Source organism: Oncorhynchus masou, chromosome 6 (genome assembly GCF_036934945.1).
Source record: "Oncorhynchus masou masou isolate Uvic2021 chromosome 6, UVic_Omas_1.1, whole genome shotgun sequence".
Lineage (NCBI taxonomy): Eukaryota > Metazoa > Chordata > Actinopteri > Salmoniformes > Salmonidae > Oncorhynchus > Oncorhynchus masou.
Window position 1 is genome coordinate 67,517,729 of NC_088217.1, and position 27,705 is coordinate 67,545,433.

The 27,705-nt window shown below is 43.9% G+C and overlaps 1 protein-coding gene across 3 annotated transcripts in view; it reads right to left on the reverse strand.

The window, feature by feature from the left end:
• Positions 1–734: 734 nt before the first annotated feature.
• pdxkb (pyridoxal (pyridoxine, vitamin B6) kinase b) overlaps positions 735–27,705 on the reverse strand; it is a 31,938-nt gene continuing 4,967 nt past the window's right edge. The window contains exons 2-11 of one of the 3 annotated variants that reach the window (XM_064969441.1): positions 27,140–27,194; positions 17,001–17,105; positions 12,799–12,882; positions 10,059–10,093; positions 8,684–8,769; positions 7,081–7,126; positions 6,203–6,314; positions 5,922–6,058; positions 4,043–4,109; positions 735–2,277 (exon numbers count right to left, since the gene is read on the reverse strand). In XM_064969441.1, the coding sequence (XP_064825513.1) occupies positions 2,159–2,277; positions 4,043–4,109; positions 5,922–6,058; positions 6,203–6,314; positions 7,081–7,126; positions 8,684–8,769; positions 10,059–10,093; positions 12,799–12,882; positions 17,001–17,105; positions 27,140–27,194 (846 nt within the window). In that variant the 3' untranslated portion in view covers positions 735–2,158. The other 2 variants (XM_064969442.1, XM_064969443.1) reach the window with 2 other exon arrangements.

The window sequence follows — 27,705 nt, forward strand, 5'->3', positions numbered from 1 at the left end:
CAAAATGTTGCACACCGTTACATGTCAACAATCATCCTTAACCCATTTAGTTTTTGTTTCACCACTACTGCACGTGCTATTAGCTGAATATTAAGGAATAAGATACTTTGGAATGTCCTATATGATTCAAGGCAGCGCCCTCAATATATGTTTCAGAAATTGGCCATATCTTTAGCACAGATTCATGATCCACAGTACATGACATATTTATACATATACTTTATATATGTATAAATAACATACATTTTGTAATCCACCGTGAACGATCCCTCTACGTTTCCCCCAGGGAATGTGTTAAAACATTGCTGCAACAACAGTCAATATGTTGTTTCCATGGATTCCCACAGAATACTGGGGGAGCTGAAGATTTAGTTATGTGACCAGACTCCATTTTGCAAGGCAACCCACTTCAGACCAACATATATATATATCGTCCGAAGACACAGACAGCCTCAACCATCCAACTCCCCCAAGCTCCTACTCACTCGGACCACTCAATGGCAGTTTTAGGTCCTTCCGTTTTGGAGTTCAATGCCCACATACAGTATTTGGGTTCAAAAGCTGGCACAGCCAACAAACCTCACCACCACCGACTTAGTCAGCAGCTGGGCTATTCCTATGAGAGCACCGGAAAGGCTAGTTTCTGGATGATAAGTCTTTGCTTCTCTTTTTTTTTTTTTAACTAGTTTCCCCCAACCCCTCCCCTAAAACCCCCAAACCCCATTACAGAGGAAATATACACTTACATACTCTCACACATACACACGCAAACACACAAATGTACAGTAACGCACAATTGGAACATAGATTAAACAGTTCACTGGTTTCATGAAAAGCTGAGGGGTAAGTACATGTCAGGCAGAGCAGAACTAACCCCTGATTGGTCCTGCACACGGACACTCCCCCGCCTGAGGAGAAATGGTTGTAACATAGCATCACCAGAAAGATCAAATCAGCTTTCTCCACCTTATTCATTCTTCAGAACAGAGCGTGAGATATGGAGAATTCCCCACAAAGCAGGGGAAGACAGAACACTTACAGCAAGTTGGCTAAATAACAGGAATCATATTAACTTTATTGCAATTTCATGTCTGTTTCAGGAAACAGCCAGTTTGGCACTCTCTAACATAATTTGATTTCACAAGTTTGGTACAGACAGAGAAACTATATCAATACTATATCTGCCCAAGATATGTAAATATACAAACACATAAAAAAGTATATGAATGTTTTGCTTAATTTGTATGTATAAAATGAACAGTGTAGATTATCCTTGCTAGTCCTTGCAACCAATTAAGAACAAAATAAAATACATACGCATGGTAATTCCAATAACGTTGAAATTTGAACACACACGGATCATACATCAACAAATGTTGAAATGATAGATCTCCAGCATTTCACACATTGTAAATAACAAACAACACACAAAAACGTACAACCACAAAGTTAGTGACGTGCTTACAATGATCATACGCTGATCATGATCTAAGCACCGGACATGGACAATTGATTTAAGAATCAACATACCCAAAACCATTGTCCTGTTGTGACATATGAGGTAAAACATTTATAAACCACCACTCCTCCACTCAAATAAGTGCCTCAGAGTCTATCCTATCCCTGATCAGTATTCTGCCCTCAGCTGTGCATATATTTCACAAGGCTTGATTGATTGACAGATTGTTGATTGGTTGATTTTTACAGGCCAGATATAACCTCGGCCTAGGCTTTACCTAGCCTGAGCCACCACATTGCCACCGTAGTTAGCTAGTGCTGCAACTCCAATAGGCCTAAACCCTGTGATGCCTGGCCTTGGAATAGTCTAGGCCTGGGCTGTGAAGCTGTGTGTGCAGGACAAACCAAGAGGTTAGGCAAGCTCAAAGAGGGAGTGGGAGAGATAAAGAGAGACCGAGAGAGACCAGGTTGTCGACAAGAGGTGTCTGAGTGCAGTAGCCCCCACCCCGGCCCACTCAGGTCTTCCCCTCCTCTGCTCACCCCCCCATCTGGTCCATCCATACCCTGCTAAGTCTCCTCATATGGAAATGTTGTGCTCTGTAAGAGATTTCTAAGGCAATGTCACATTACAGATCAAAATGTACAACATCTATACATTGTGCGGTTGTGGCGCGGGGGGAGGGGATTGGGGGTGGGGGCTCTATAGGTTTAGGACAGTAGCCTCCATCACGATGGCGGGGTCCTCAATGTCTGCTTTACTCTGAACCATCCTCAGCTCCAGTTGAGGCGGGCTGGGTTTTCGGCCAGGCCCTGCTAAATCTGACAGAGAGAAGGAGATGGGGGGAAAATCACCCAGCGAAAGAGAAAAACAAAGACAGAAGGAGCAAATGAACGCTCAAGCATCTTAAACACGAAGCACATATACAGTGGGGCAAAAAAGTATTTAGTCAGCCACCAATTGTGCAAGTTCTCCCACTTAAAAAGATGAGAGAGAGGCCTGTAATTTTCATCATAGGTACACTTCAACTATGACAGACAAAATAAGAAAAAAAATCCAGAAAATCACATTGTAGGATTTTTTATGAATTTATTTACAATTTATGGTGGAAAATAAGTATTTGGTCAATAACAAAAGTTTATCTCAAAACTTTGTTATATACCCTTTGTTGGCAATGACAGAGGTCAAACATTTTCTGTAAGTCTTCACAAGGTTTTCACACACTGTTGCTGGTATTTTGGCCCATTCCTCCATGCAGATCTCCTCTAGACCAGTGATGTTTTGGGGCTGTTGCTGGGCAACACAGACTTTCAACTCCCTCCCTCAACTCCAAATATTTTCTATGGGGTTGAGATCTGGAGACTGGCTAGGCCACTCCAGGACCTTGAAATGCTTCTTACGAAGCCACTCCTTCGTTGCCCGGGCGGTGTGTTTGGGAACATTGTCATGCTGAAAGACCCAGCCATGTTTCATCTTCAATGCCCTTGCTGATGGAAGGAGGTTTTCACTCAAAATCTCACAATACATGGCCCCATTCATTCTTTCCTTTACACGGATCAGTCGTCCTGGTCCCTTTGCAGAAAAACAGCCCCAAAGCATGATGTTTCCACCCCCATGCTTCACAGTAGGTATGGTGTTCTTTGGATGCAAGTCAGCATTCTTTGTCCTCCAAACACAACGAGTTGAGTTTTTACCAAAAAGTAATATTTTGGTTTCATCTGACTATATGACATTCTCCCAATCTTCTTCTGGATCATCCAAATGCTCTCTAGCAAACTTCAGACGGGCCTGGACATGTACTGGCTTAAGCAGGGGGACACGTCTGACACTGCAGGATTTGAGTCCCTGGCGGCGTAGTGTGTTACTTATGGTAGGCTTTGTTACTTTGGTCCTAGCTTTCTGCAGGTCATTCACTAGGTCCCCCCGTGTGGTTCTGGGATTTTTGCTCACCGTTCTTGTGATCATTTTGACCCCACGGGGTGAGATCTTGCGTGGAGCCCCAGATCGAGGGAGATTATCAGTGGTCTTGCATGTCTTCCATTTCCTAATAATTGCTCCCACAGTTGATTTCTTCAAACCAAGCTGCTTACCTATTGCAGATTCAGTCTTCCCAGCCTGGTGCAGGTCTACAATTTTGTTTCTGGTGTCCTTTGACAGCTCTTTGGTCTTCGCCATAGTGGAGTTTGGAGTGTGACTGTTTTAGGTTGTGGACAGGTGTCTTTTATTCTGATAACAAGTTCAAACAGGTGCCATTAATACAGGTAATGAGTGGAGGACAGAGGAGACTCTTAAAGAAGAAGTTGCAGGTCTGTGAGAGCCAGACATCTTGCTTGTTTATAGGTGACCAAATACTTGTTTTCCAATTTGCAAATAAATTCATTAAAAAATCTTACAATGTGATTTTCTGGATTTTTTTTCTCATTTTGTCTGTCATAGTTGAAGTGTACCTATGATGAAAATTACAGGCCTCTCATCTTTTTAAGTGGGAGAACTTGCACAATTGGTGGCTGACTAAATACTTTTTTGCCCCACTGTACACACAAACACTTCTTACAGTGAGTAAATTGATGCTTGCTTTTGTCTTACCATGAGCATAGGAGATGGTCCTCTTGATAACGTGATGCATGACTGAGAAAGTCTTCTCACATGCAGTCTAACAGAGAGAGAGAGAGAGACAGAGAGAGACTTGTTTGTCAAAGCAATGTTGAAACTTTCAAAGGAAATTAAGCTGCCATCCCGGTCTTTCTTTTACAATTGCGGTTTTAAAATCCTAGGACTGAGCACCCCTTCAGTGGTTCAGACAAAAAAAATGTAAATATTGGTAAGAGCTCCAGCATACCACACCTATCAAGTTTGACCTTACCTTGAGAATGGGGGAAGTTTGAATGGTGGGAACGTAGCTGACTGATTGAGATCACTATTATTCTAAGTATGATGCTGACAGAATCAGTGGTGAGCTTCAGCTATACAAGAGAGAGCTATAAAACCTAGAGGGTGCACCTCCAATCTATTCTATTGATTGCTTCTATGACAGCATGGGCAGCGCCATGGAAGGCCATTACTATCACACTCCGGGGTGAAGTTTCCCCTAGATCTAGGATGAGCTTCCCCTTCCCCAATCTTAACCATTAGTGGGGAAAATGCAAAACTGACTCAAGATCAGCATGTAGGGTAGTGGTCACCAACCGGTCGATCGCGATTGGTCCATCTCCAAGCCATTCCTAGTCGATCACCAAACATTTCTGTAAAAAACCCAATGATAAAGCCTTGCGTTCCTCTTAAAAAAAAATGTTTTATGCTGTTGGCGGTAGGTGCACTTGATTCAGCAGCCCTAGCGCCGGTAAGGCAAAGTGTTATCATTTTGAACAATTTCACGTGTCTGAAGGTAGAACTTCGCCTACCCGGCAGGCTCAGAGAACAAATCAAGTGCACCCATATGTCTACCGCTAGCCAATCACATAGCTCAAATCTCCGTGTCTACAGTTTCCTTGCGCCATAGACTGTAAAAAGAAGCCTCGAACGCACAGCAAAGTTGCTAATGTGAGATTTCAAAACGTTTAAAACCACGACTAGAGAGAGACTCAACGAATACAGCAAAGTGCTGATGTTTTTATAAGTAAGTAAGTTCCTGTTTAAGTTGTTATTCAGCACTGTCAACACTTTGTTCAACAGTTTTAAAAGTCATTAAATGTGTGTTCTCCCTACTTCCACTCACACTACAACCAGCACTGCAGCTGCAATAAATGACTATCGCAAAGTGTTTCGATAAGCTTGCGTTGTTATTATTAGCGGCTTAGTGGCCTTTTTAATATCAAGGAATATTTCATTTTCTGTGGTCATAGGAGTAACATGAATTGGTGCATGAGGCAGAAATAATGCAGTGCGACTTGAGTTTCACCATCAGCTGGAAGACAGTGTCCCCTTTTCCGAGCGGAGGGAGGGAGAGAGGAGGGACGGTGAGTCGGGAAAGAGGCAGCCTCAACGCTGCTCCCTCCCTCCCCTCAGATTGACCATCAGATGCAGGCCATCAGTCTAGTAAACAAACAAAAAAAGACCAAATTATTATGCTCACTCAGCTGTGCCTCACAAGGAATACAACAAATGATCTCTTACCAGTGTGATTATATACCTACATTTAAAAATGTAGATCATTTAAAAATGGCCAAAGAAGAACAACATTGGCAGGGCAATTGAAGTGTAGCCAATATGCAGTGATAATGTATTGGGCCTATAGCCTACTGCACAAACCTCATTACTACAGAACTGTTTTTAATTGGTTAATATTGCATAGGCGTACGTTTTTTAAGTCATGTTTTTAAAATAATCTGAGTGGTAGATCTCGGCTTGCATTTTGGTTGGTGACCAAAAGTCTAGGGGCAACTTCACCCTGTACCTTACAATCACAGTCTTTTGTGCCAAATGAGCCCTCTAGGTTTTATAACTGGCTTTAGTACACACTGCAGACCTTGAGGTCGTTGGGGTAGTGGTGAGTCCAGGCCAGCAGCATCGCAGCAAACAGGTCCCCTGTCCCCACAAACACAGCGTCCACCTTGGGGATTTCCATACGAACCCTCTGGGTGGACTTGGTACCATCAGGCATTACTGGAGATGCAAGAAGAGGAAATGTTACACCAATGACCAATGATTCACAGATGGGACATATAACCATGACAGTTACATCAATTACTCATTGTCATTGTTAGTTTGCCCACCCTTGACCACACACACACACACACACACACTTACACGTCCTCTGGCTGCCCAGGGACACAAGGAAGCGGTCACCCAGACGCGAGGGCAGGTCAGAGCTGGTGATGACCACCGTGTCAGGACCCATCTTATGGAGCAAGTCCATCACCTGGGGAAGGAGGCAGCAGCCAGGGGAAAAAGGTCAACATCCTGCTACATGTAATGGAGCCACCTCCCTATTCAAAATCACATACTTAAAAAATGCATCCTTCTGGGCAGAGCCATGGTTGAGTTGGTAACACCCAGCACATATTCATGCCTCCCCAGCAGAGACAGGGCTTCAATCCCCGTCTCCACTCTTCTTGGGAACACAGATTTGGTCACAGATACCTTAAAATAAAAGGTAGGGGCGTGGATCAGAAAACCGGTCAGTATCTGGTGACCACCATGTCCCTTATGCAGCGCGACACATCTACTTCGCATTGAGTTGATCAGGGCTGTTTATTGTGGCCTGTGGAATGTTGTCCCACGACATTTTATTGTCCCCAGCACAAGGTGTACCTGTGTAATGATCATGCTATTTAATCAGCTTCTTGATATGCCACACCTGTTAGGTGGATGGATTATCTTGGCAAAGGAGAAATGCTCACTAACAGGAATGTAAACACTCTCCTTAAAATATATATATATTTTTTAAATACACCCTTCATTTATTTTTTCTTTGGGGAAATCACAGCTCTGTCACGGAAGGCTTGGTGAAAACAATGGGGTGGATGCCATCTGCTTACTTACATTTCAGTGAATACCTCAAGGAAGGAAGAATCCATTTTATTGGTATTCAAACATTGCCCATGGATTATGGACAAAGTTCGACATGACTTGAGGACAACTTTGCAACATAATATATATGTTGCATGGTCTATGGTAAGACTCACCTCCACTGCATCTTTCTCTGTGCTAATGTTCTTCCCTGTCAGAAGCCTGGAGGACAAACACAAATAAGGTCACACACAAACATGCCCATGCTAATTTAACCTTGTAACCAGAGGAGGCTGGTGGGAGTAGGAGCTATAGGAGGATGGGCTCATTGTAATGGCTGGAATGGAATAAATGGAACGGTATCAAACACATCCGTTCCATTCAATCCATTCCAGCCATTACAATGAGCCCGTCCTCCTATAGCTTCCCCCCACCATCCTCCTCTGCTTGACACTAACACCACATTCATTGTAAACAGCAACCGACAAACAGTATAAGGAAGAGTCTGTTTAGTGTTCTACTATAGTGTTCTAGTGGCCATAGTGAGAGACAGTGAGCAACATTTACGCCATCATCCTCCAAGCTAAACGACTGAGACTATCATTAGGCTGTGGAAACACCTCAAGACACAACGTACAGTATATTATTATTCATCTGTCATTCCCTGGGTATCCACCAGAGGGACCCTGTGCACCGGTAGACCTGGGATTGCAGTGATGGGCAGAGGAGGTGGTTTAGAAGTAGGGTTGAAAGGAGCGAGGGGAGAAGCAGTACACACAACCAACACAGCACACACAAACCAGCACAGCACACACAAACCAACACAGCACACACAAACCAACACAGCCCACACAAACCAACACAGCATACACAAACCAACACAGCCCACACAAACCAACACATCACACACAAACCAACACAGAGCCCACACAAACCAACACAGCACACACAAACCAACACAGAGCCCACACAAATCAGCACAGCACACAAACCAGCACAGCACACACAAACCAACACAGCACACACAAACCAACACAGAGCCCACACAAACCAACACAGAGCCCACACAAACCAACACAGAGCCCACACAAACCAACACAGCCCACACAAACCAGCACAGCACACACAAACCAACACAGAGCCCACATAAACGAGCACAGCACACACAAACGAGCACAGCACACACAAACCAACACAGCCCAGACAAACCAACACAGCACACACAAACCAACACAGCACACACAAACCAACACAGCACACACAAACCAACACAGCACACACAAACCAACACAGAGCCCACACAAACGAGCACAGCACACACAAACGAGCACAGCACACACAAACGAGCACAGCACACACAAACCAACACCGCACACACAAACCAACACCGCACACACAAACCAACACCGCACACACAAACCAACACCGCACACACAAACCAACACAGCACACACAAACCAACACAGGAAGAATGATGGAGGAATGCAGACAAAAAGACAAGCAGACAAACACAGAGAGGAGTGACTGGGTATAATTCAGCTTAGCAGCCATCTTACTGACATGCTACACGCCATACAGAGGCCTTTGGTGTATCTGTATATCAGTTGATAGGATATTGAGTAAAATGACATCAATGTAGCTGATTAGGATGTGGACGAGGCTTAGTGACAGTGATAGTTACAGATACGATACAGTCCCTGTGGTGATTTAACTCTCCGTCTCTCTCTCTCTCTCACACACACACACACACTGCAGCTGTATAGGTTCACTACTACTCACTCTGCTTCAAACTGATTGGGTGTGATGATGTCGGCCACTGGCACCACCTTGTTCTTGTAGACTGGGTGCAGGTTCTCTGGAACGTACTGGAGACAGAAAGAAACATCAGTACCGGTGAGCAGCCACGCACGCACACATACATACACACACACACAGGGTGCATCTCAATCACCTGGAGTGACTGCCTCTCCTCATCAGCCCTTATTTATCTACACCGAGCTGAAATTTCTGCCTAGCTCAGATCAGAGCAGACGAAAAAAAGGGGACGAGGAAAGGAAGCGACTTCAGACTACTGAGATGCATAACAAGGAAAGGATGGATGTATTGAGTAAATCAGAATGATGAGCACAACAAGTATACACACCATTTTCTCAATGTCACTATATGCATCAACAAACATTATGCATGTATGCCCTTCTGCTCTCTCTACCTATCAAACACACACACAAATACTAGTGTACGCACACACACACACACACTGTAACACGTACGCATCTACGCACGCACAGTGAGTCACAATCGAGCAAATTATTCCGCATCTCTCTGTACAGACAGCGAGGGCAGCTCCGCTCATGCTAATTTCATCTGTCACTGTGAAATGAGATGCGGTCTATCCTTCCCCAATCCACAACACACGCATACGCACGTCACACACACACACACACACACACACACACACACACACACACACACACACACACACACACACACACACCATGATGCAACAATGACATCATGTCGACTGATCCCAGATGCTCAGCCCATAAAGGTAAAGAAGAGATTCCAGTAAGAGATGGGGGAGCGAGATGGGGACAGGAAGTGACACAGGGAGAACCACAGGGAGAGACAGACAGAGAAAGGACAAGGGATAACAGAAAGTGAAGGTGGGGTTCTAAGTGGTTTTCCAAAGGACAACGGAGATCGTTATCCATCAAAAAGTGCGCAATATGCCTTTTTACATCCGAAAATAGTTGACTTGAATTGAACTTTTGCCTGACAGACAAAAACAGGCAATCGATGAATGCATATAGGATTTCCGTTTATGTGTTCTCAGTGTGGCTGCGGGGTCTTAGGTTTGACTCATTGGTTCAGGTAAAGCTGAAGGTCAGTGTTGCCCCATTGAATGAGATTGAGCAGGAGTAGTGACATCACTTACTAGTACCATCTGATCACCCATTAAAGGCACAGTACTCTCTGGTGGCCTGGATTGTGTAGGATACATACCTACCAATGTCAGTGTGGGTTCAAATCCGACCCACTGTCTATGATGAAATCTTCCAATCTTGCCCACTATTATATTTTCATAATCTTTTCTGCTCTGTTCAATAAAACATACGAATGACAGGCAGCGTATCACAAAAACACAAGTACTCACCATGGAGCCATGGTCCCCCAGCACCGGGTCACACACTGAAAAGGCAAACGAGAACACGCTCAACCTCTTAACACAGATCTCTCAGGTTTCACACAGACATTACAGATGTTTTGCATCGAAGTGAAGCTGACCCAAGATGTCTTCCGATTATGTTCATCGTCAGCTAATTACGTCAAAACACCTGGGTCGTATTCACTAGACGCCAAAACGGAGGATAACGGGACGAAATGGGGATGGACGAAAGGAACAAAGAAATTCTTGTTTTCATTTTCCGATGCAAAACGTGTTGCTAAGTTGTGCACTAATGCATACGACACTGCCCGCGGGAACAGACTGTAAACACGCGCTACAGCAGTTTCATTCATCCCGCTCCTACATGTTGTTCAACTAATTTCCATGGAAATGCATGGGCGTTATTAAATGATGTCAACTTTAATCTTAATTAGCAGCTTAATGACGAATGGTTTACTTTGGACTCGCTGAAACAGACACAACTGTCCTGTCAGCGCTTTTTCTAAACGCAGCAAGGGCTTAAGGCGTCCGCATACTTAATGTTCAGTTTGCTTCTTGGAGAACTCAGTTCGGAGAAGTAAACGTCTGAGCTCGCATACTCCCTGAAGACCTTTACTTGAAAAAAGGGGGAAAAAGCAGTAATATCACTGTTGTTTGTCCCTATTGAGCAACCATAGCAACAACATACCCAGTAACCCTTCCTCAAAATAGGCAAAATTAATACAAAATACGGTGCATTAAGAAAGTACATTACAACCTTATTCGAAAATGGATTAAATAAACATTTTCCTCATCAATCTACACACAATACCCCATAATGATAAATTATCAACAACAAAAAATGCTTCATTTCAAAAATACCTTACTTACAGTATTCAGACCCTTTGCTATGAGACTCGAAATTGAGCTCAGGTGCATCCTGTTTCATCTTTGAGAGGTTTCTACAACTTGATTGGAGTTCAACTGTGATAAGTTCAATTGATTGGAAATGATTTGGAAAGGCACACACCTGTCTATATAAGGTCCCACAGTTGACAGTGCATGTCAGAGAAAAAACCTAGCCATGAGGTCGAAGGAATTGTCCGGAGAGCTTCGAGACAGAATTGTGTCGAGGCACAAATCTGGGGAAGGGTACCAAAAAATGTATGCAGCATTGAAGGTCCACAAGAACACAGTGGTCTCCATCATTCTTAAATGGAAGAAGTTTGGAACCACCAAGACTTCCTAGAGCTGGCCGCCCGGCCAAACTGAGCAATCGGGGGAGAAGGGCCTTGGTCAGGGAGGTGACCAATAACCCAATGGTTCCTCTTTGGAGATAGGAGAACCTTCCAGAAGGACAACCATCTCTGCAGCACTCCACCAATCAGGCCTTCATGGTAGTGGCCAGACGGAAGCCACTCCTCAGTAAAAGGCACATGACAGCCCGCTTGGAGTTTACCAATAGGCATGTAATGACTCTCAGACCATAAGAAACAAGATTCTCTGGTCTGATGAAACCAAGATGAAACTCTTTTTGGCCTGAATGTCAAGCGTTACGTTTGGAGGAAACCTGGTACCATCCCTACGGTGAAGCATGGTGGTGGCAGCATCATCCTCTGGGGATGTTTTTCAGCGGCAGGGAATGGGAGACGAGTCAGGAACAAAGGAATGGCGCAAAGTACAGAGAGATCCTTGATGAGGATCTGCAGAGAAGAATGGGAGACACTCCCCAAGTGCCAAGTTTATAGCATCATACCCAAGAAAACTCGAGGCTGTAATCGCTGCAAAAGGTGCTTCAACAAAGTATTGAGTAAAGGGCCTGAATACTTATGTAAATGTCATAATTCAGTTTTTATTTTTAATACATTTGCAAACATTTCTAAAATAAAATGGGTTTTGCTTTGCGATGATGGATTATTGTGTGTAGATTGACGTGGGGAAAAACGATTTAATCCATTTGAGAATAAGGCTATAACGTAACAAAATGTGGAAAAAGCCAAAGGGTCTGAATACATTCCAAATGCACCGTGAATCAAGGTAAGTCATTCATTTGGCAGTTTTTGCAGAGGACGTCTTAGTCACACAATGTTACATCTGACTAAGATGTTTGGTGCAGTATTTCTCATGTGAACAGATTTTCATGAAAACTAGTCATCTCTTGTTGAATGACAACACTTCCTGTTCCCACTCCTTCTAGGAGTAGCACTGTTGACCAATCACAGACAAAGGGGGCTAGACTTCAGCTACCGAACTTCGGCTTGCCTCAGGAAAAAATGTTGTGTGCACAAACAGCCCAAAAAGAACCTGCTGAAGACCAAAACAAACAAAATATTGTCATAATATATGCATGAACTGTTTCGACTGGGAAACATATGCTAAGCTTTATTCCACATCAAGCTTGTCATTACACTGAAACCCGGATGAAGGCAGCTTAGCTGTCGAATAACAGGTTATATTAAATGTATTGCTTCGGAGCCATGAGTGTGAGGCTTTTCTTTTCTTTGTTTCGTGTCCTTACGCTTCTACCAACTCAAACCTGAAGACGATGATACAACAGCTAGGGCCAGGAGTTTTCCAGACCAGTTCTCCCTGGTCTGGTCAGGTGGTCAGGAAAAACTCTTGGCCCTAACAATAATCCATACTGGCATCTTGAACTTGTGATCAGCAGTGGTCGAACCCCACCCTGTTGATTTGAACAGATGTGTGAGACACACACGCACATAGGGTTGACATAGCGAGGGATACACACCATACACAAGGTTAGGATTGGCCCTCTTCAGCTCTTGTACGATGTCCACAACCATCTCCAGAAAGGAAGTGTCTCGAGTGTACCCTGAGGGGCGAAGAGGATTCTGGGTCAAAGCAAAATCCTCAATGTCTCAATAAAGTTTTATACAGTTCACTGCAGACACAACCAACCCCTCACCCGAGGCTCTAATGAGAGGATCGGGGATCATGGTGTGACAGTGTGTGTGTGTATGTCAAATCAAATCAAATTTTATTTGTCACATACACATGGTTGGCAGATGTTAATGCGAGTGTAGCGAAATGCTTGTGCTTCTAGTTCCGACAATGCAGTAATTACCAACACGTAATCTAACCTAACAATTCCACAACTACTACTTTGTAGGTGTAAATGGATAAAGAATATGTACATAAAGATACATGAATGAGTGATTGTACAGAACGGCATAGGCAAGATGCAGTAGATGGTATAGAGTACAGTATATACATATGAGATGAGTAATGTAGGGTATGTAAACATAAAAGTGGCACTGTTTAAAGTGGCTAGTGATACATGTATTACATAAAGATGGCAAGATGCAGTAGATGGTATAGAGTACAGTATATACATATGAGATGAGTAATGTAGGGTATGTAAACATTATATAAAGTGGCATTGTTTAAAGTGGCTAGTGATACATGTATTTCATAAAGATGGCAAGATGCAGTAGATGGTATAGAGTACACTATATACATATGAGATGAGTAATGTAGGGTATGTAAACATTATATTAAGTGGCATTGTTTAAAGTGGCTAGTGATACATTTTTTACATCAATTTCCATTATTAAAGTGGCTGGAGTTGAGTCGGTGTGTTGGCAGCAGCCACTCAATGTTAGTAGTGGCTGTTTAACAGTCTGATGGCATTGGGATAGAAGCTGTTTTTCAGTCTCTCGGTCCCTGCTTTGATGCACCTGTACTGACCTCGCCTTCTGGATGATAGCGGGGTTTACAGGCAGTGGCTTGGGTGGTTGTTGTCCTTGATGATCTTTATGGCCTTCCTGTGACATCGGGTGGTGTAGGTGTCCTGGAGGGCAGGTAGTTTGCCCCCGGTGATGCGTTGTGCAGACCTCACTACCCTCTGGAGAGTCTTACAGTTGTGGGAGGAGCAGTCGCCGTACCAGGCAGTGATACAGGATGCTCTCGATTGTGTATCTGTAAAAGTTTGTGAGTGCTTTTGGTGACAAGCCAAATGTCTTCAGCCTCCAGAACGACGCTGTATGTGTGGGTGGACCAATTCAGTTTGTCCGTGATGTGTACGCCGAGGAACTTAAAACTTATACCCTCTCCACTACTGTCCCGTCGATGTGGATAGGGGGGTGCTCCCTCTGCTGTTTCCTGAAGTCCAAGATCATCTCCTTTGTTTTGTTGATGTTGAGTGTGAGGTTATTTTCCTGACAGCACACTCCGAGGGCCCTCATCTCCTCCCTGTAGGCCGTCTCGTCGTTGTTGGTAATCAAGCCTTCCACTGTAGTGTCATCCGCAAACTTGATGATTGAGTTGGAGGCGTGCATGGCCACGCAGTAGTGGGTGAACAGGGAGTACAGGAGAGGGGTCAGAACGCACCCTTGTGGGGCCCCAGTGTTGAGGATCAGCGGGGTGGAGATGTTGTTCCCTACCCTCACCACCTGGGGGCGGCCCGTCAGGAAGTCCAGTACCCAGTTGCACAGGGCGGGGTCGAGACCCAGGGTCTCGAGCTTGATGACGAGCTTGGAGGGTACTATGGTGTTAAATGCCGAGCTGTAGTCGATGAACAGCATTCTCACATAGGTATTCCTCTTGTCCAGATGGGTTAGGGCAAGGTGTGCAGTGTGGTTGCGATTGCGTCGTCTGTGGACCTATTGGGGCGGTAAGCAAATTGGAGTGGGTCTAGGGTGTCAGGTAGGCTGGAGGTGATATGGTCCTTGACTAGTCTCTCAAAGCACTCCATGATGATGGAAGTGAGTGCTACGGAGCGGTAGTCATTTGGCTCAGTTACCTTAGCTTTCTTGGGAACAGGAACAATGGTGGCCCTCTTGAAGCATGTGGGGACAGCAGACTGGGATAAGGATTGATTGAATATGTCCATAAACACACCAGCCAGCTGGTCTGCGCATGCTCTGAGAACGCGGCTGGGGATGCTGTCTGGGCCTGCAGCCCTGCGAGGGTTAACACGTTTAAATGTTTTACTCACGTCGGATCCAGTGAAGGAGAGTCCTCAGGTTTTGGTAGCGGGCCGTGTCAGTGGCACTGTATTTTCCGCAAAGCGAGCAAAAAAGTTGTTTAGTCTGTCTGGGAGCAAGACATCCTGGTCCGCGACGGGCTGTTTTTTTTTTGTAATCCGTGATTGACTGTAGACCCTGCCACATACCTCTTGTGTCTGAGCCGTTGAATTGCAACTCTACTTTGTCTCTATACTGACGCTTAGCTTGTTTGATTGCCTTGCGGAGGGAATAGCTACACTGTTTGTATTCGGTCATGTTTCCGGTCTCCTTGCCCTGGTTAAAAGCAGTGGATCACGCTTGTGTGTGTGCGCGTGCGTGCGTGCGTGAGCAGGACCTGCTGACGCTGCAGTGCTGGCTGTACATACAGTACGTGGGAGATAAGGGCCAGGAGAGAGCAAGATGATTCAATGGGAATGCTGATGTAAGGCTTGTTTGCGTGTATGCCTCACTTTTGTGCTCGGCCACAAGGCTCTCAGTGAGGGAAAGCCCATGTCCTTATGGCTGATTTAAACACACAGGGGCTAATTATCTCAACACCTATTCCCTTTCTAGCCCCTAACCCGAGTTTTCGCCAATCTGAAGGGTCTGGATAGGTATGAGTATAAATAACGACACACTGCTTGCTTAGCGACTACCGCTTCCTCCTAATTTTGGCTCATACCAAAGGCCTGAACCCAGGACCTCTGCCTTGCAAACATACCTCCCCCCTGAAGCTAGCTATTAGGCAGTGCAAGTGGGGACACTTCAGGCTAAGGAGTGAGTTTCACACATCTCCATGCACAATACGAGCAGTGTATTAGTTGAGCTTCCACCATATTTCTAACTTTTGACCGATCTGTAAATGAGGAAGATTTAGGGCCATGGGAAGAGTTGGGAAAAGGGAGCAAATTGGCACGGCTAGATTCTAACTCAAACTCCACTTATTCTGGTTATCCACCTATTCATGCCATGTATTTGACCGCAGAGACATCTGTAAGTCACATTTGTAAGCTATGTTTCTTACAGACAAAGTTTCAACTGACAAACCTAAGAGTCTACTAAAGGTGAACCTTTTCATTGTTGGTGTTATACAGTATGTAACCTAACTGATGTGATTTTTAGCCGCACTTAAGTCTCAACTACTGTATCCATGATATCTACACTAGTGTGTCCGTAACGATTACTTCCAAATGTCTAGCAGTCTGTCTTAATAAAAGAGCTGACCAACCAATAGTCTGCTTACTAGAATGTAGCTGTTCCAACACATTCCTGTTTGGCAACATTTCACACCTCGACAGATTCACAAGGACTCGGAGAGAATAAAACCATGACCTTCACTCTCTCCTCTCCTCTTCTCTTCTCTCCCTTATTGTCTGCTCCCTCTCTCTCCCTCTCTCTTCTTTTCTCCTCTCCCTCTCAAGGTGATAGGAGAGGAGACATAATCCACCAGGGAGTGCGAGCGTTTCTGTTCCGTCTCTCCCACTCTCTCTGGGCCAGGGCTAGCAGAGCACGACGGCTACCACAGAACAGTGGCTGGGGGCGAACATCTGACAGCCTGACTGACATTAGGTTCTGTAAACCCTGCAGCCTGACACCATCTCTGTCTGGGTGACCTCATGAGGCTCATGTCCATCAACTGCTTCCTGTGTTCTCCCTGGAAAGCTGCAGAGGGAGCCGAGGACTGACGAGAACAACATCTGTCTTCTGAAGAGAATTTAGGCCTTGACCAGGACCAGGCACTCTCTGAAGCTATTGACTTAGCTAGCCGCTCTCTATGAAACATTTCTTCAGCTAGCTAACTGTTATCTCCTTTTTCTTCTTGTTTCTTTTTTGTCTGTATACTGCAATTCAGCTTTTAGCAGCAAATGTGTCCCAAGACAGTCTAAACAATCATAAATAAATACTTGATATAAACTAACAACCATCTCCAGTCTGCTAGCACTGCTATTGGTAGCCTTCACTTCTTTCTATGTGTGAGTCTCACCTGTGAGAACATAGTCGTAGTGGTGGACGTTGTTGAGCTTGATCCCCTCGTAGAGGACGTGCAGCTCGTCCGCGGTCAGCACCTGGCCTTTCCAGTGAGAGTAGCCTTGGGACAGAGGTCAGGGGTTAGAGGTCAGGGAGACAACTCCACAACAGAGTGACAACACTTCCCCTGTAATGGATTTAACAATGGCGAAAACTCCCTCCACCAATGCTTTTAAATCTATGACGGGGATTGAACCAGTGCAACTTTGAAGAAAGTGTGGAGAATCGGGAAGCAATCAGAACAACTGACAGTTCACAACATAGGCTAGTGTCTTCATTAATTTCTATGGTTTAAATGATGAAAACAACAGTTAACAGTGCTGATGTCTTTTCAACACAGAGGGGGCCTAGAGAAGCCCCCAGCCACAGCGAGACAGCTTCTCAGGAAGGGGGATGGGACAGGGGGCATGTTTGTTGCATCAGCTCCCTCAAATGCAAAAAAAAAATGTGTGGGGCTGTGGGGGCAACCAGCATTTTGTCAGAGACCATTGTCGCTGCAGCAGGAATTGTGATGTCACACTTCAGGGGAGTCACCCAGCAGATCACATGGTGTGGTGCTGGTTGCCTAGTAACAGGCCAGAAGAAAGCCTGAGGGGCTGAGAGAAATAAAGAGTTGCCGCTGTGTGTGTGTGTGTGTGTGTGTGTGTGTGTGTGTGTGTGTGTGTGTGTGTGTGTGTGTGTGTGTGTGTGTGTGTGTGTGTGTGTGTGTGTGTGTGTGTGTGTGTGTGTGTGAGATAGAGGGGGAGGGAGCAAAGGAAGGAGAGAAATCTTTGTGATAAAGGCTGGCTCTGTCGTCATCATTTTCTGCTGTTGCAATTGCATGATTCGCTGCTGGGGAGAGCATTTTCAGCTCGTCACAATCCAAGACACACACACATACACAAACACACGTTTTCTTCATCACGTGCAGAGTGAAGAAGAGATAGACGCTGCGTATCCTTCCCCACTGGGAAGATAACCGCCACTGTGTTTTGAGCTGAATCTACCCATCAGGCCCTGCTTCTCTTTGCCCCCCTAAAGCTAACACAGAGAGACACGTACACACAGCAAAAACATTGTTCTTTAAAACCTTGAAAATATACTATTGGGCATGGGAAAAGACAAATGTTACATCCCAAATGGTACTCATTCCCAATATAGTGCACTACATTTGACCAGAGCCCTATTGCCACTATACGGAATAGGGTGCCATTTGGTACACAACCAGAGATGAAACTGCAGTAGCTAGCCTAAGTCAATTGACATAATTAAAGTCTGAATCTTCCTCATTGCAATAATGTTTGATGTGTGATGAGCGGAGTGACCCTTACGACAGGAGCAGGGGTTTTTGGCCTCCATTGCTGTGATGTTCCAGAATTTAGATTATGTCTGATGTTCCACACTAGAGGTCGACCGATTAATCGGAATGGCCGATTAATTAGGGCCGATTTCAAGTTTTCATAACAATCGGAAATCTGTATTTTTGGACACCGATTTTTACACCTTTATTTAATCTTTATTTAACAAGGCAAGTCAGTTAAGAAGGCATTCTTATTTTCAATGACGGTCAAGGAACGGTGGATTAACTGCCTTGTTCAGGGGCAGAACGACAGATTTTCTCCTTGTCGGCTCGGGGTATCCAATCTTGCAACCTTACAGTTAACTAGTCCAACGCAATAACGGCCTGCCTCTCTCTCGTTGCACCAACAATGTTAACCAACAATGTTTTAAAAATAAAAATAAATTAAAAAGTGTTAAGTAAAAAATTTAAAATAAAAGTATCAAATAATTCAGTAGCAGCAGTAAAATAACAAGCGAGGCTATATACAGGGTGTACCAGTACAATGAGCCTGTTACGCGAATGCAGTAAGCCAAGGTAAGTTGCTAGCTAGTTAAACTTATCTTACAAAAAACAATCAATCATAATCACTAGTTAACTACACATGGTTGATGCTATTACTAGATATTATCTAGCGTGTCCTGCGTTGCATATAATCTGACTGAGCATACAAGCATACAAGTATCTAAGTATCTGACTGAGCGGTGGTAGGCAGAAGCAGGAGCATAAACATTCATTCAAACAGCACTTTCGGGCGTTTTGCCAGCAGCTCTTCATTGTGCGCCAAGCATTGCGCTGTTTATGACTTCAACTCCCGAGATGAGGCTGGTGTAACCGAAGTGAAATGGCTAGCTAGTTAGCGCGCTCTAATAGTGTTACAAACGTCACTCGCTCTGAGCCTTGGAGTGGTTGTTCCCCTTGCTCTGCATGGGTAACGCTGCTGCCAGGGTGGCTGTTGTCGAGCCCAGGTAGGAGCGAGGAGAGGTACGGAAGCTATACTGTTACACTGGCAATACTAAAGTGCCTAACAGAACATCCAATAGTCAAAGGTAAATTAAATATAAATGGTATAGAGGGAAATAGTTCTATAATTCCTATAATAACTACAACCTAAAACTTCTTACCTGGGAATATTGAAGACTCATGTTAAAAGGAACCACCAGCTTTCATATGTTCTCATGTTCTGAGCAAGGAACTTAAACGTTAGCTTTCTTACATAGCACATATTGCACTTTTACTTTCTTCTCCAACACTTTGTTTTTGCATTATTTAAACCAAATTGAACACGTATCATTATTTATTTGAGGCTAAATTGATATTATTGATGTATTATTTTAAGTTAAAATAAGTGTTCATTCAGTATTGTTGTAATTGTCATTATTACAAATAAATATATATATTTTTAAATTGTCCGATTAAATCGGTATCGGCTTTTTTGGTTCTCCAATAATCGGCATCTATGTTGAATAATCATAGTCGGTCGACCTCTAATCCACACATCTTCAGAAACTCAATGAACTGTATGTGATTGTGTGCTCATGAGAAAACTACCACTGAGTTAGTAGATACAGTAATGGTCCAATGGATATTGCATGTTCCTGTCTCGAAAGAAACGGCAGTAAAAACCCTTAAGAAGTAGTCAAGATGTGGCATTCTCTCATCCTTAGCCAAACTGGAACTACTTACAAAGGATAAGTTTGAGCCAAGCCTTTTCAAAAAGAAAAGTTTCCATTAACCCAGTGCAGGGACATAAAGAATGCCAGCTAACAACAAAACAACCGGAAGAATGAGTCTGATTTAGGTGGCAACAAATGTTAAGGCATTCAAAAATGGATCATTCATGAGCGATGTGCATGGGGTCTTATAATCGTGATGCACTTTTTGGGCATCATGATGTCCCAATAAGTCTGTATTTTATTGTTTCTTTATTTGTATCTTTATTTTGACAGAGAGTCATGCTGAGACCAAGGTATCTTCTACAGATGAGCCTTGTATCAAACACACATCTATGCACATCAATATAAACCAATACACAAAAAGCAAAAGCAATCATTGAAAACAAATGTATTCTTCCGTAAAAAAATAAATATCCTTAATTAGCCGTCTGAATTGTCCTAGAGGCACCAACTCTTTTTTGTTGTTGATGCATTCAAAATAACTTAAACCTGAACTTAATAACAAACTGAAGCTTAAATAACTCAGAGCACGTGTCAAACCCATTCCACAGAGGGCCCAAGTGTCTGCGGGTTTTCGCTATTCTCTTGTACTTGATTGATGAATTAAGGTCACTGATTAGTAAGGAAACCCCATCACCTGGTTGTCTAAGTCTTCCCCTGACTCAGAGGAATCACGTAAACCTCCGGACTTAAAGCGGATTTAAACTCGGTCAATTTGTACTGCTGGACTGTATGCATTCGGGTTAGGTGTGAACGCTGTATCAAAGCAAAATGGGGGACGTTTACCCAATTACCCAGAAGCTGTTGGAGCGAGGGGAGGCTGAGAGGACACAGGGAGTTGTATGACAAGTGGACAGAGAGGGCTACGGAACTAGCATATAGCATGGTGAGGACTGAGGGGCCAGGGATTAGCTTGGGCCCCAAGCCCAGAGAGGAGAGCACTAATAGGGGTGACGATAGCAAGGGCAGTGCCTCCCCTCGTTGAACAGTACAGAACCTTCTAGATAAATGTTTACCGTTATTTAACCAGGCAAGGCATCTTTGAGGTTAAAAACCTATTTCAAAAGAGCGGCCTGGCACATTCAAGTGGATGAGGTCAGCACAGCCAAGCTGGTTCTTTGACACGGTGCCGCTCTCCAGGACATCTGCCCATGAATGAACACATAGCAAGAACACCAGCGGGCACACGAGGCTGGCTAATTCATACGTTGACAGACGCAGTGCAATCGATTGGGTCATTCCTCAAACCTATGTCAGAGACACACAGTGTACTTCTGCTCCCTCTGCTCTCTTTTAATCTCCCTCACAATCACTCACTTCCTCTCCGTCTTGCCCACGCTGCTCATCGGGCTCAGGCAGGCATCCGTGGTTTTCCCAGACGGAGCGACAGATGAAGTGAGAGACGGAAACCGAGAGGAGCCCAGTGGTGGGCACAGTGGTGCGATCTCAATTAGCACTCATTCACGTTTCTTTCACAGACACACACGGACGTGCGCACACACAAACACACTGGTGTCTACCATGGCATTCACCTTCAGCTCGAAGACCAACAGCCCCCTCCCATCCTCCCTTAGGTGACCCTGTACAACTACTGTATTAGGCTATAATAGTGTCCACAACCCCAAAACATTTGGCACAAATGTTACATTATTGCCCTAGCGGCATCCAGTGCATTCTGCTGTCACTATTGACATCACAATAGAGCTGGAGTCACTCTGAAGATTTCCTCTGTGGTGGATGTGACGGGCTCATAGGGCCGCCGGCAGGTGACTCGTGCGGCAGTGAGGTGTGAACAGGCAGCGGAGTGGTTGGGCTGTGATTGGCGTTGCCTGGAGCCTGCATCCAAAATGACGCCCTATTCCCTACATAGTACACTACTTTTGACCAGTGCTCTATAAGCCCTGGTCAAAAGTAGCTCACAACTGTATATAGGGAATAGTGGCCCATGGTTTGGGACATAAAATCCTTGGATATCTGAGAGAGATTACTGTGAGACTGGACTGCTAATCTCTGCCCCATAGCTATGGGACTCAGTGTCAGAGTGTCCGTGGCAAATGGGGCTCCTGTAACAAGGGTGGTTCAGAGAACCTTGCTCGCATGTCGAGTAACCTTCCCTAAGACTAAATCAAATAAAAATGTATTTGTCACACGCGCCCGAATACAACAGGTGTAGTAGACCTTACAGTGAAATGCTTCCTTTACAAGCCCTTAACCAACAATGTTTTAAAAATAAAAATAAATAAAAAAGTGTTAAGTAAAAAATGTAAAATCAAAGTATCAAATAATTCAGTAGCAGCAGTAAAATAACAAGCGAGGCTATATACAGGGGGTACCAGTACAGAATCAATGTGCGGGGACACATGTTTGGACCATGATAGTTTGTTGGTGATGTGGACACCAAGGAACTTGACACTCTCAACCTGTTCCACTACAGCCCCGTTGATGAGAATGGGTGTGTGCTCGGTCCTCCTTTTGCTGTAGTCCACAATCATCTCCTTTGTCTTGATCACATTGAGGGAGAGGTTGTTTTCCTGGCACCACACAGCCAGGTCTCTGACCTCCTCCCTATAGGCTGTCTCATCGTTGTCGGTGATCAAGCCTACCACTGTTGTGTCATCGGCAAACTTAATGACGGTGTTGAAGTCGTGCCTGGCCGTGCAGTCATAAGTGAACAGGGAGTATAGGAGGAGACTAAGCACGCACCCCTGAGGGCCCCCCGTGTTGAGGATCAGCGTGGCGGATGTGTTGTTACCTACCCTTACCACCTGGGGAGGCCTGTCAGGAAGTCCAGGATCCAGTTGCAGAGGGAGGTGTATAGTCCCAGGGTCTTTAGCTTAGTGATGAGCTTTGAGGGCACTATGGTGTTGAACCCTGAGCTGTAATCAATGAATGACTAGAGCGGGCTAACACAGTCTTGTGGCATACAAGAGACCCAGGTTCAAACCACAGTTGATCACATAGGTGCTGTAACCTGGATGGGTTTATGTGAGGCGCAGGAGGAGGTCAAAGGGGAGGAAAGTGTAAAGGTGGTTCATGTAAGCTTGCGTCATGAGTAACCTTGTCTGAGACCTGATTATTTATGTAGGCTTAGTGGGCTAACATAGTTTAGTAAGGCACAGAAGACCCAGGTTTGAACCCTGTTGGGAACACTTCTCAATGAATAACCCAAGACACACCAGTGGCACTGAAGATGGCCACAAACGTGTTACTATTAAGTAACTCAAAGGCCTATTAAGCAGGGCAGGTGTGTGTGTAAGTGAGAGAGAGTCAACAAGTGCAGTAGCCTATACTGTAGTATAGTGGCCTCTTGTTATGCCATCGTTTCCGTTTCTCTCAGACCACCTGCACTGTCAGCGTGTAGGCTATCCCCCAATCAGATCCCATGTAGAGAAAAATACAATCCTGAGACTGTGTCCTGAACTGGCCCTGACAGACAATTAATCTTCTCCACTTAAGAGAGGACAAATTGTACATGTGGCGTCACTTTAACCATTACAACCAGTGACACTTTGTTCCACCCAAGAACTTGTCTGATAACTTGACACAATGAGGAATGTGACACAAAACACAAAACCCATATCTTTTCATCACACTTTTCCTGATGTGAGCCTGATCAACAGCTCCACTTTCAAGATGGAAGATATTTTGTTTCATGTGATAAAGGTTGATTGCAGTCATAGTGGAAATATAATGGTAGGTTAGGGGGAGGCAGGTAGCTTTAACTTCTTATGGCTGCAGGGGCAGTATTAAGTAGCTTGGATGAAAGGTGCCCAGAGTAAATGGCCTGCTCCTCAGTCCCAGTTGCTAATATATGCATATTATTAGTAGTATTGGGTAGAAAACACTCTGACGTTTCTAAAACTGTTTGAATGATGTATGTGAGTATAACAGAACTCATATGGCAGGCAAAGACCTGAGAAGAAATCCAAACAGGAAGTGAGAAATCTGAGGTTGGTCAATTTTCAACCCAGCCCCTATTGAATTCACAGTGGGATATGGATGAAGTTGCACTTCCTAGGGCTTCCACTAGATGTCAACCATCTTTAGAAACTTGAATGAGGCTTCTACTGTGGTGTGGGGCTGAATGGGAGCTGAATGAGCCAGGTGTCTGGCAGAGAGCCAAGGGCTGGTCACGCTCAATTCACATGATAGCGACCTGCGTTCCAGGGCTTCTCTACACACAAAGGAATTCTCCAGTTGGAACTTTATTGAAGATTTATGATAACAACACCCTAAGGATTGATTCTATACTTAGTTTGACAAGTTTCTTCGGCCTGTAATATAACTTTTTGAAGTTTTTGTCTGAAATTCAGATGGACCTGCACAAGCGTTTGGATTTGTATTACCTAAGCCTTAACAAAAGCAGCGACTTGGATATAAATAATGGACATTATTGAACAAATCAAGCATTTATTGTGGAACTAGGATTCCTGGGATTGCATTCTGATGAAGATCATCAAAGGTAAGGGAATATTTATAATGTGATTTCTGATTTCTGTTGACTCCAACATGGCGGATAATTGTATTTATTTTCTGAGCGCTGTCTCAGATTATTGCATGGTTTGCTTTCTCCGTAAAGTGTTTTTGAAATCTGACACAGCGGTTGCATTAAGGAGAGGTATATCTATAATTCCATGTGTATAACTTGTATTTTCATCTACATTTATGATGAGTATTTCTGTTAAATTAATGTGGCTATGCAAAATCACTGGATGTTTTTGGAAATAGTGAACGTAACGTGCCAATGTAAACTCAGATTTTTTAATATAAATATGAACTTTATCAAACAAACATACATGTATTGTGTAACATGAAGTCCTATGAGTGTCATCTGATGAAGATCATCAATGGTTAGTGATCAATTGTATCTCTATTTGTGCTTTTTGTGACTCCTCTCTTTGGCTGGAAAAATGGCTGGATTTTTCTGTGAGTTGGTGGTTACCTAACATAATCGTTTGTGGTGCTTTCGCTGTAAAGCCTCTTTGAAATCGGACACTGTGGTGGGATTAAACAACAAGATTACCTTTAAAAGGGTATAAGATACATGTACAGTGCCTTGCGAAAGTATTCGGCCCCCTTGAACTTTGCGACCTTTTGCCACATTTCAGGCTTCAAACATAAAGATATAAAACTGTATTTTTTTGTGAAGAATCAACAACAAGTGGGACACAATCATGAAGTGGAATGACATTTATTGGATATTTCAAACTTTTTTAACAAATCAAAAACTGAAAAATTGGGCGTGCAAAATTATTCAGCCCCCTTAAGTTAATACTTTGTAGCGCCACCTTTTGCTGCGATTACAGCTGTAAGTCGCTTGGGGTATCTCTATCAGTTTTTCACATCGAGAGACTGAAATTTTTTCACATTCCTCCTTGCAAAACAGCTCGAGCTCAGTGAGGTTGGATGGAGAGCATTTGTGAACAGCAGTGTTCAGTTATTTCCACAGATTCTCGATTGGATTCAGGTCTGGACTTTGACTTGGTCATTCTAACACCTGGATATGTTTATTTTTGAACCATTCCATTGTAGATTTTGCTTTATGTTTTTGATCATTGTCTTGTTGGAAGACAAATCTCCGTCCCAGTCTCAGGTCTTTTGCAGACTCCATCAGGTTTTCTTCCAGAATGGTCCTGTATTTGGCTCCATCCATCTTCCCATCAATTTTAACCATCTTCCCTGTCCCTGCTGAAGAAAAGCAGGCCCAAACCATGATGCTGCCAACACCATGTTTGACAGTGGGTATGGTGTGTTCAGGGTGATGAGCTGTGTTGCTTTTACGCCAAACATAACGTTTTGCATTGTTGCCAAAAAGTTCAATTTTGGTTTCATCTGACCAGAGCACCTTCTTCCACATGTTTGGTGTGTCTCCCAGGTGGCTTGTGGCAAACTTTAAACGACACTTTTTATGGATATCTTCAAGAAATGGCTTTCTTCTTGCCACTCTTCCATAAAGGCCAGATTTGTGCAATATACGACTGATTGTTGTCCTATGGACAGAGTCTCCCACCTCAGCTGTAGATCTCTGCAGTTCATCCAGAGTGATCATGGGCCTCTTGGCTGCATCTCTGTTCAGTCTTCTCCTTGTATGAGCTGAAAGTTTAGAGGGACGGCCAGGTCTTGGTAGATTTGCAGTGGTCTGATACTCCTTCCATTTCAATATTATCACTTGCACAGTGCTCCTTGGGATGTTTAAAGCTTGGGAAATCTTTTTGTATCCAAATCCGGCTTTAAACTTCTTCACAACAGTATCTCGGACCTGCCTGGTGTGTTCCTTGTTCTTCATGATGCTCTCTGCGCTTTTAACGGACCTCTGAGACTATCACAGTGCAGGTGCATTTATACGGAGACTTGATTACACACAGGTGGATTGTATTTATCATCATTAGTCATTTAGGTCAACATTGGATCATTCAGAGATCCTCACTGAACTTCTGGAGAGAGTTTGCTGCACTGAAAGTAAAAGGGGCTGAATAATTTTGCACGCCCATTTTTTCAGTTTTTGATTTGTTAAAAAGGTTTGAAATATCCAATAAATGTCGTTCCACTTCATGATTGTGTCCCACTTGTTGTTGATTCTTCACAAAAAAATACAGTTTTATATCTTTATGTTTGAAGCCTGAAATGTGGCAAAAGGTCGCAAAGTTCAAGGGGGCCGAATACTTTCGCAAGGCACTGTATGTTTGAGGAATTTGAATTATGAGATTTCTGTTGTTTTGAATTTGGCGCCCTGCACTTTCACTGACTGTTGTCATATCATCCCGTTAACAGGATTGCAGCCCTAAGTTTTTAAGGGTATATGAAAATTATTAGCTTACCCAAAATATGTCAAGCTCTTTCAGCAATGATAGTAACGGTACCAAAGATGCTGTTCTTCTCTCAAAAATGTGAAATAATTTCCTTTCAGGAAGGGTTAAAAATATTCAAGACAGCAACACATGGTACTTTTATACTTTTACTTTTATAAATTCCAGGCAATTCATAAAGTTCACCAAATTCCAATTCCACATTTTCTTAAATTAAGAGAATTGAAATTTCAGTGCCTGAATTGACTAAAATGTCAATAGAAATGACGACAACCCTGCTTTACATTATATGTACCTGTATGATTGGAGAACTGTACCGAGTTGATTGAATCCACCTCAAACCCCAGCACCTGTGGAAGAGACAGACAGAGCATTAATCAAAGTATTGGGCAAAAGACGAACAATGTGGGTAGCACAGGAGGTTGGTGGCACCTTAATTGGGGAGGACCGGCTCGTGGTAATGGCTGGAGCGGAATAGGTGGAATGGTATCGGATGCCATTCCATTTTCTCCATTCCAGCCATTATTATGAGCCGTCCTACACTCAGCACCCTCCACTGGTGGGTAGGTTAATCACCTAGGCCCCTCAAACTCAACTCTGGACCTCGAAGGCAGTTCCACTGCTTTCTTTCCATTGTTCCCATCTAATCAGGGACTGATTTAGAACAGAAGGCGCCGTAGCTCGTATGGTAAGAGTTTAATATCCCTGATTTAGGCTATACAAAAGGCCATATTTAGAGATGTGGTGGTCCGTTTAAAAATGCCATTGAACCAGCCCCATGGGGGCCACCCCCCCCCATACATTTGTATTATTCCACATATAAAAACACATTTTTCATAATGTTTAATGCATGCAATTCTG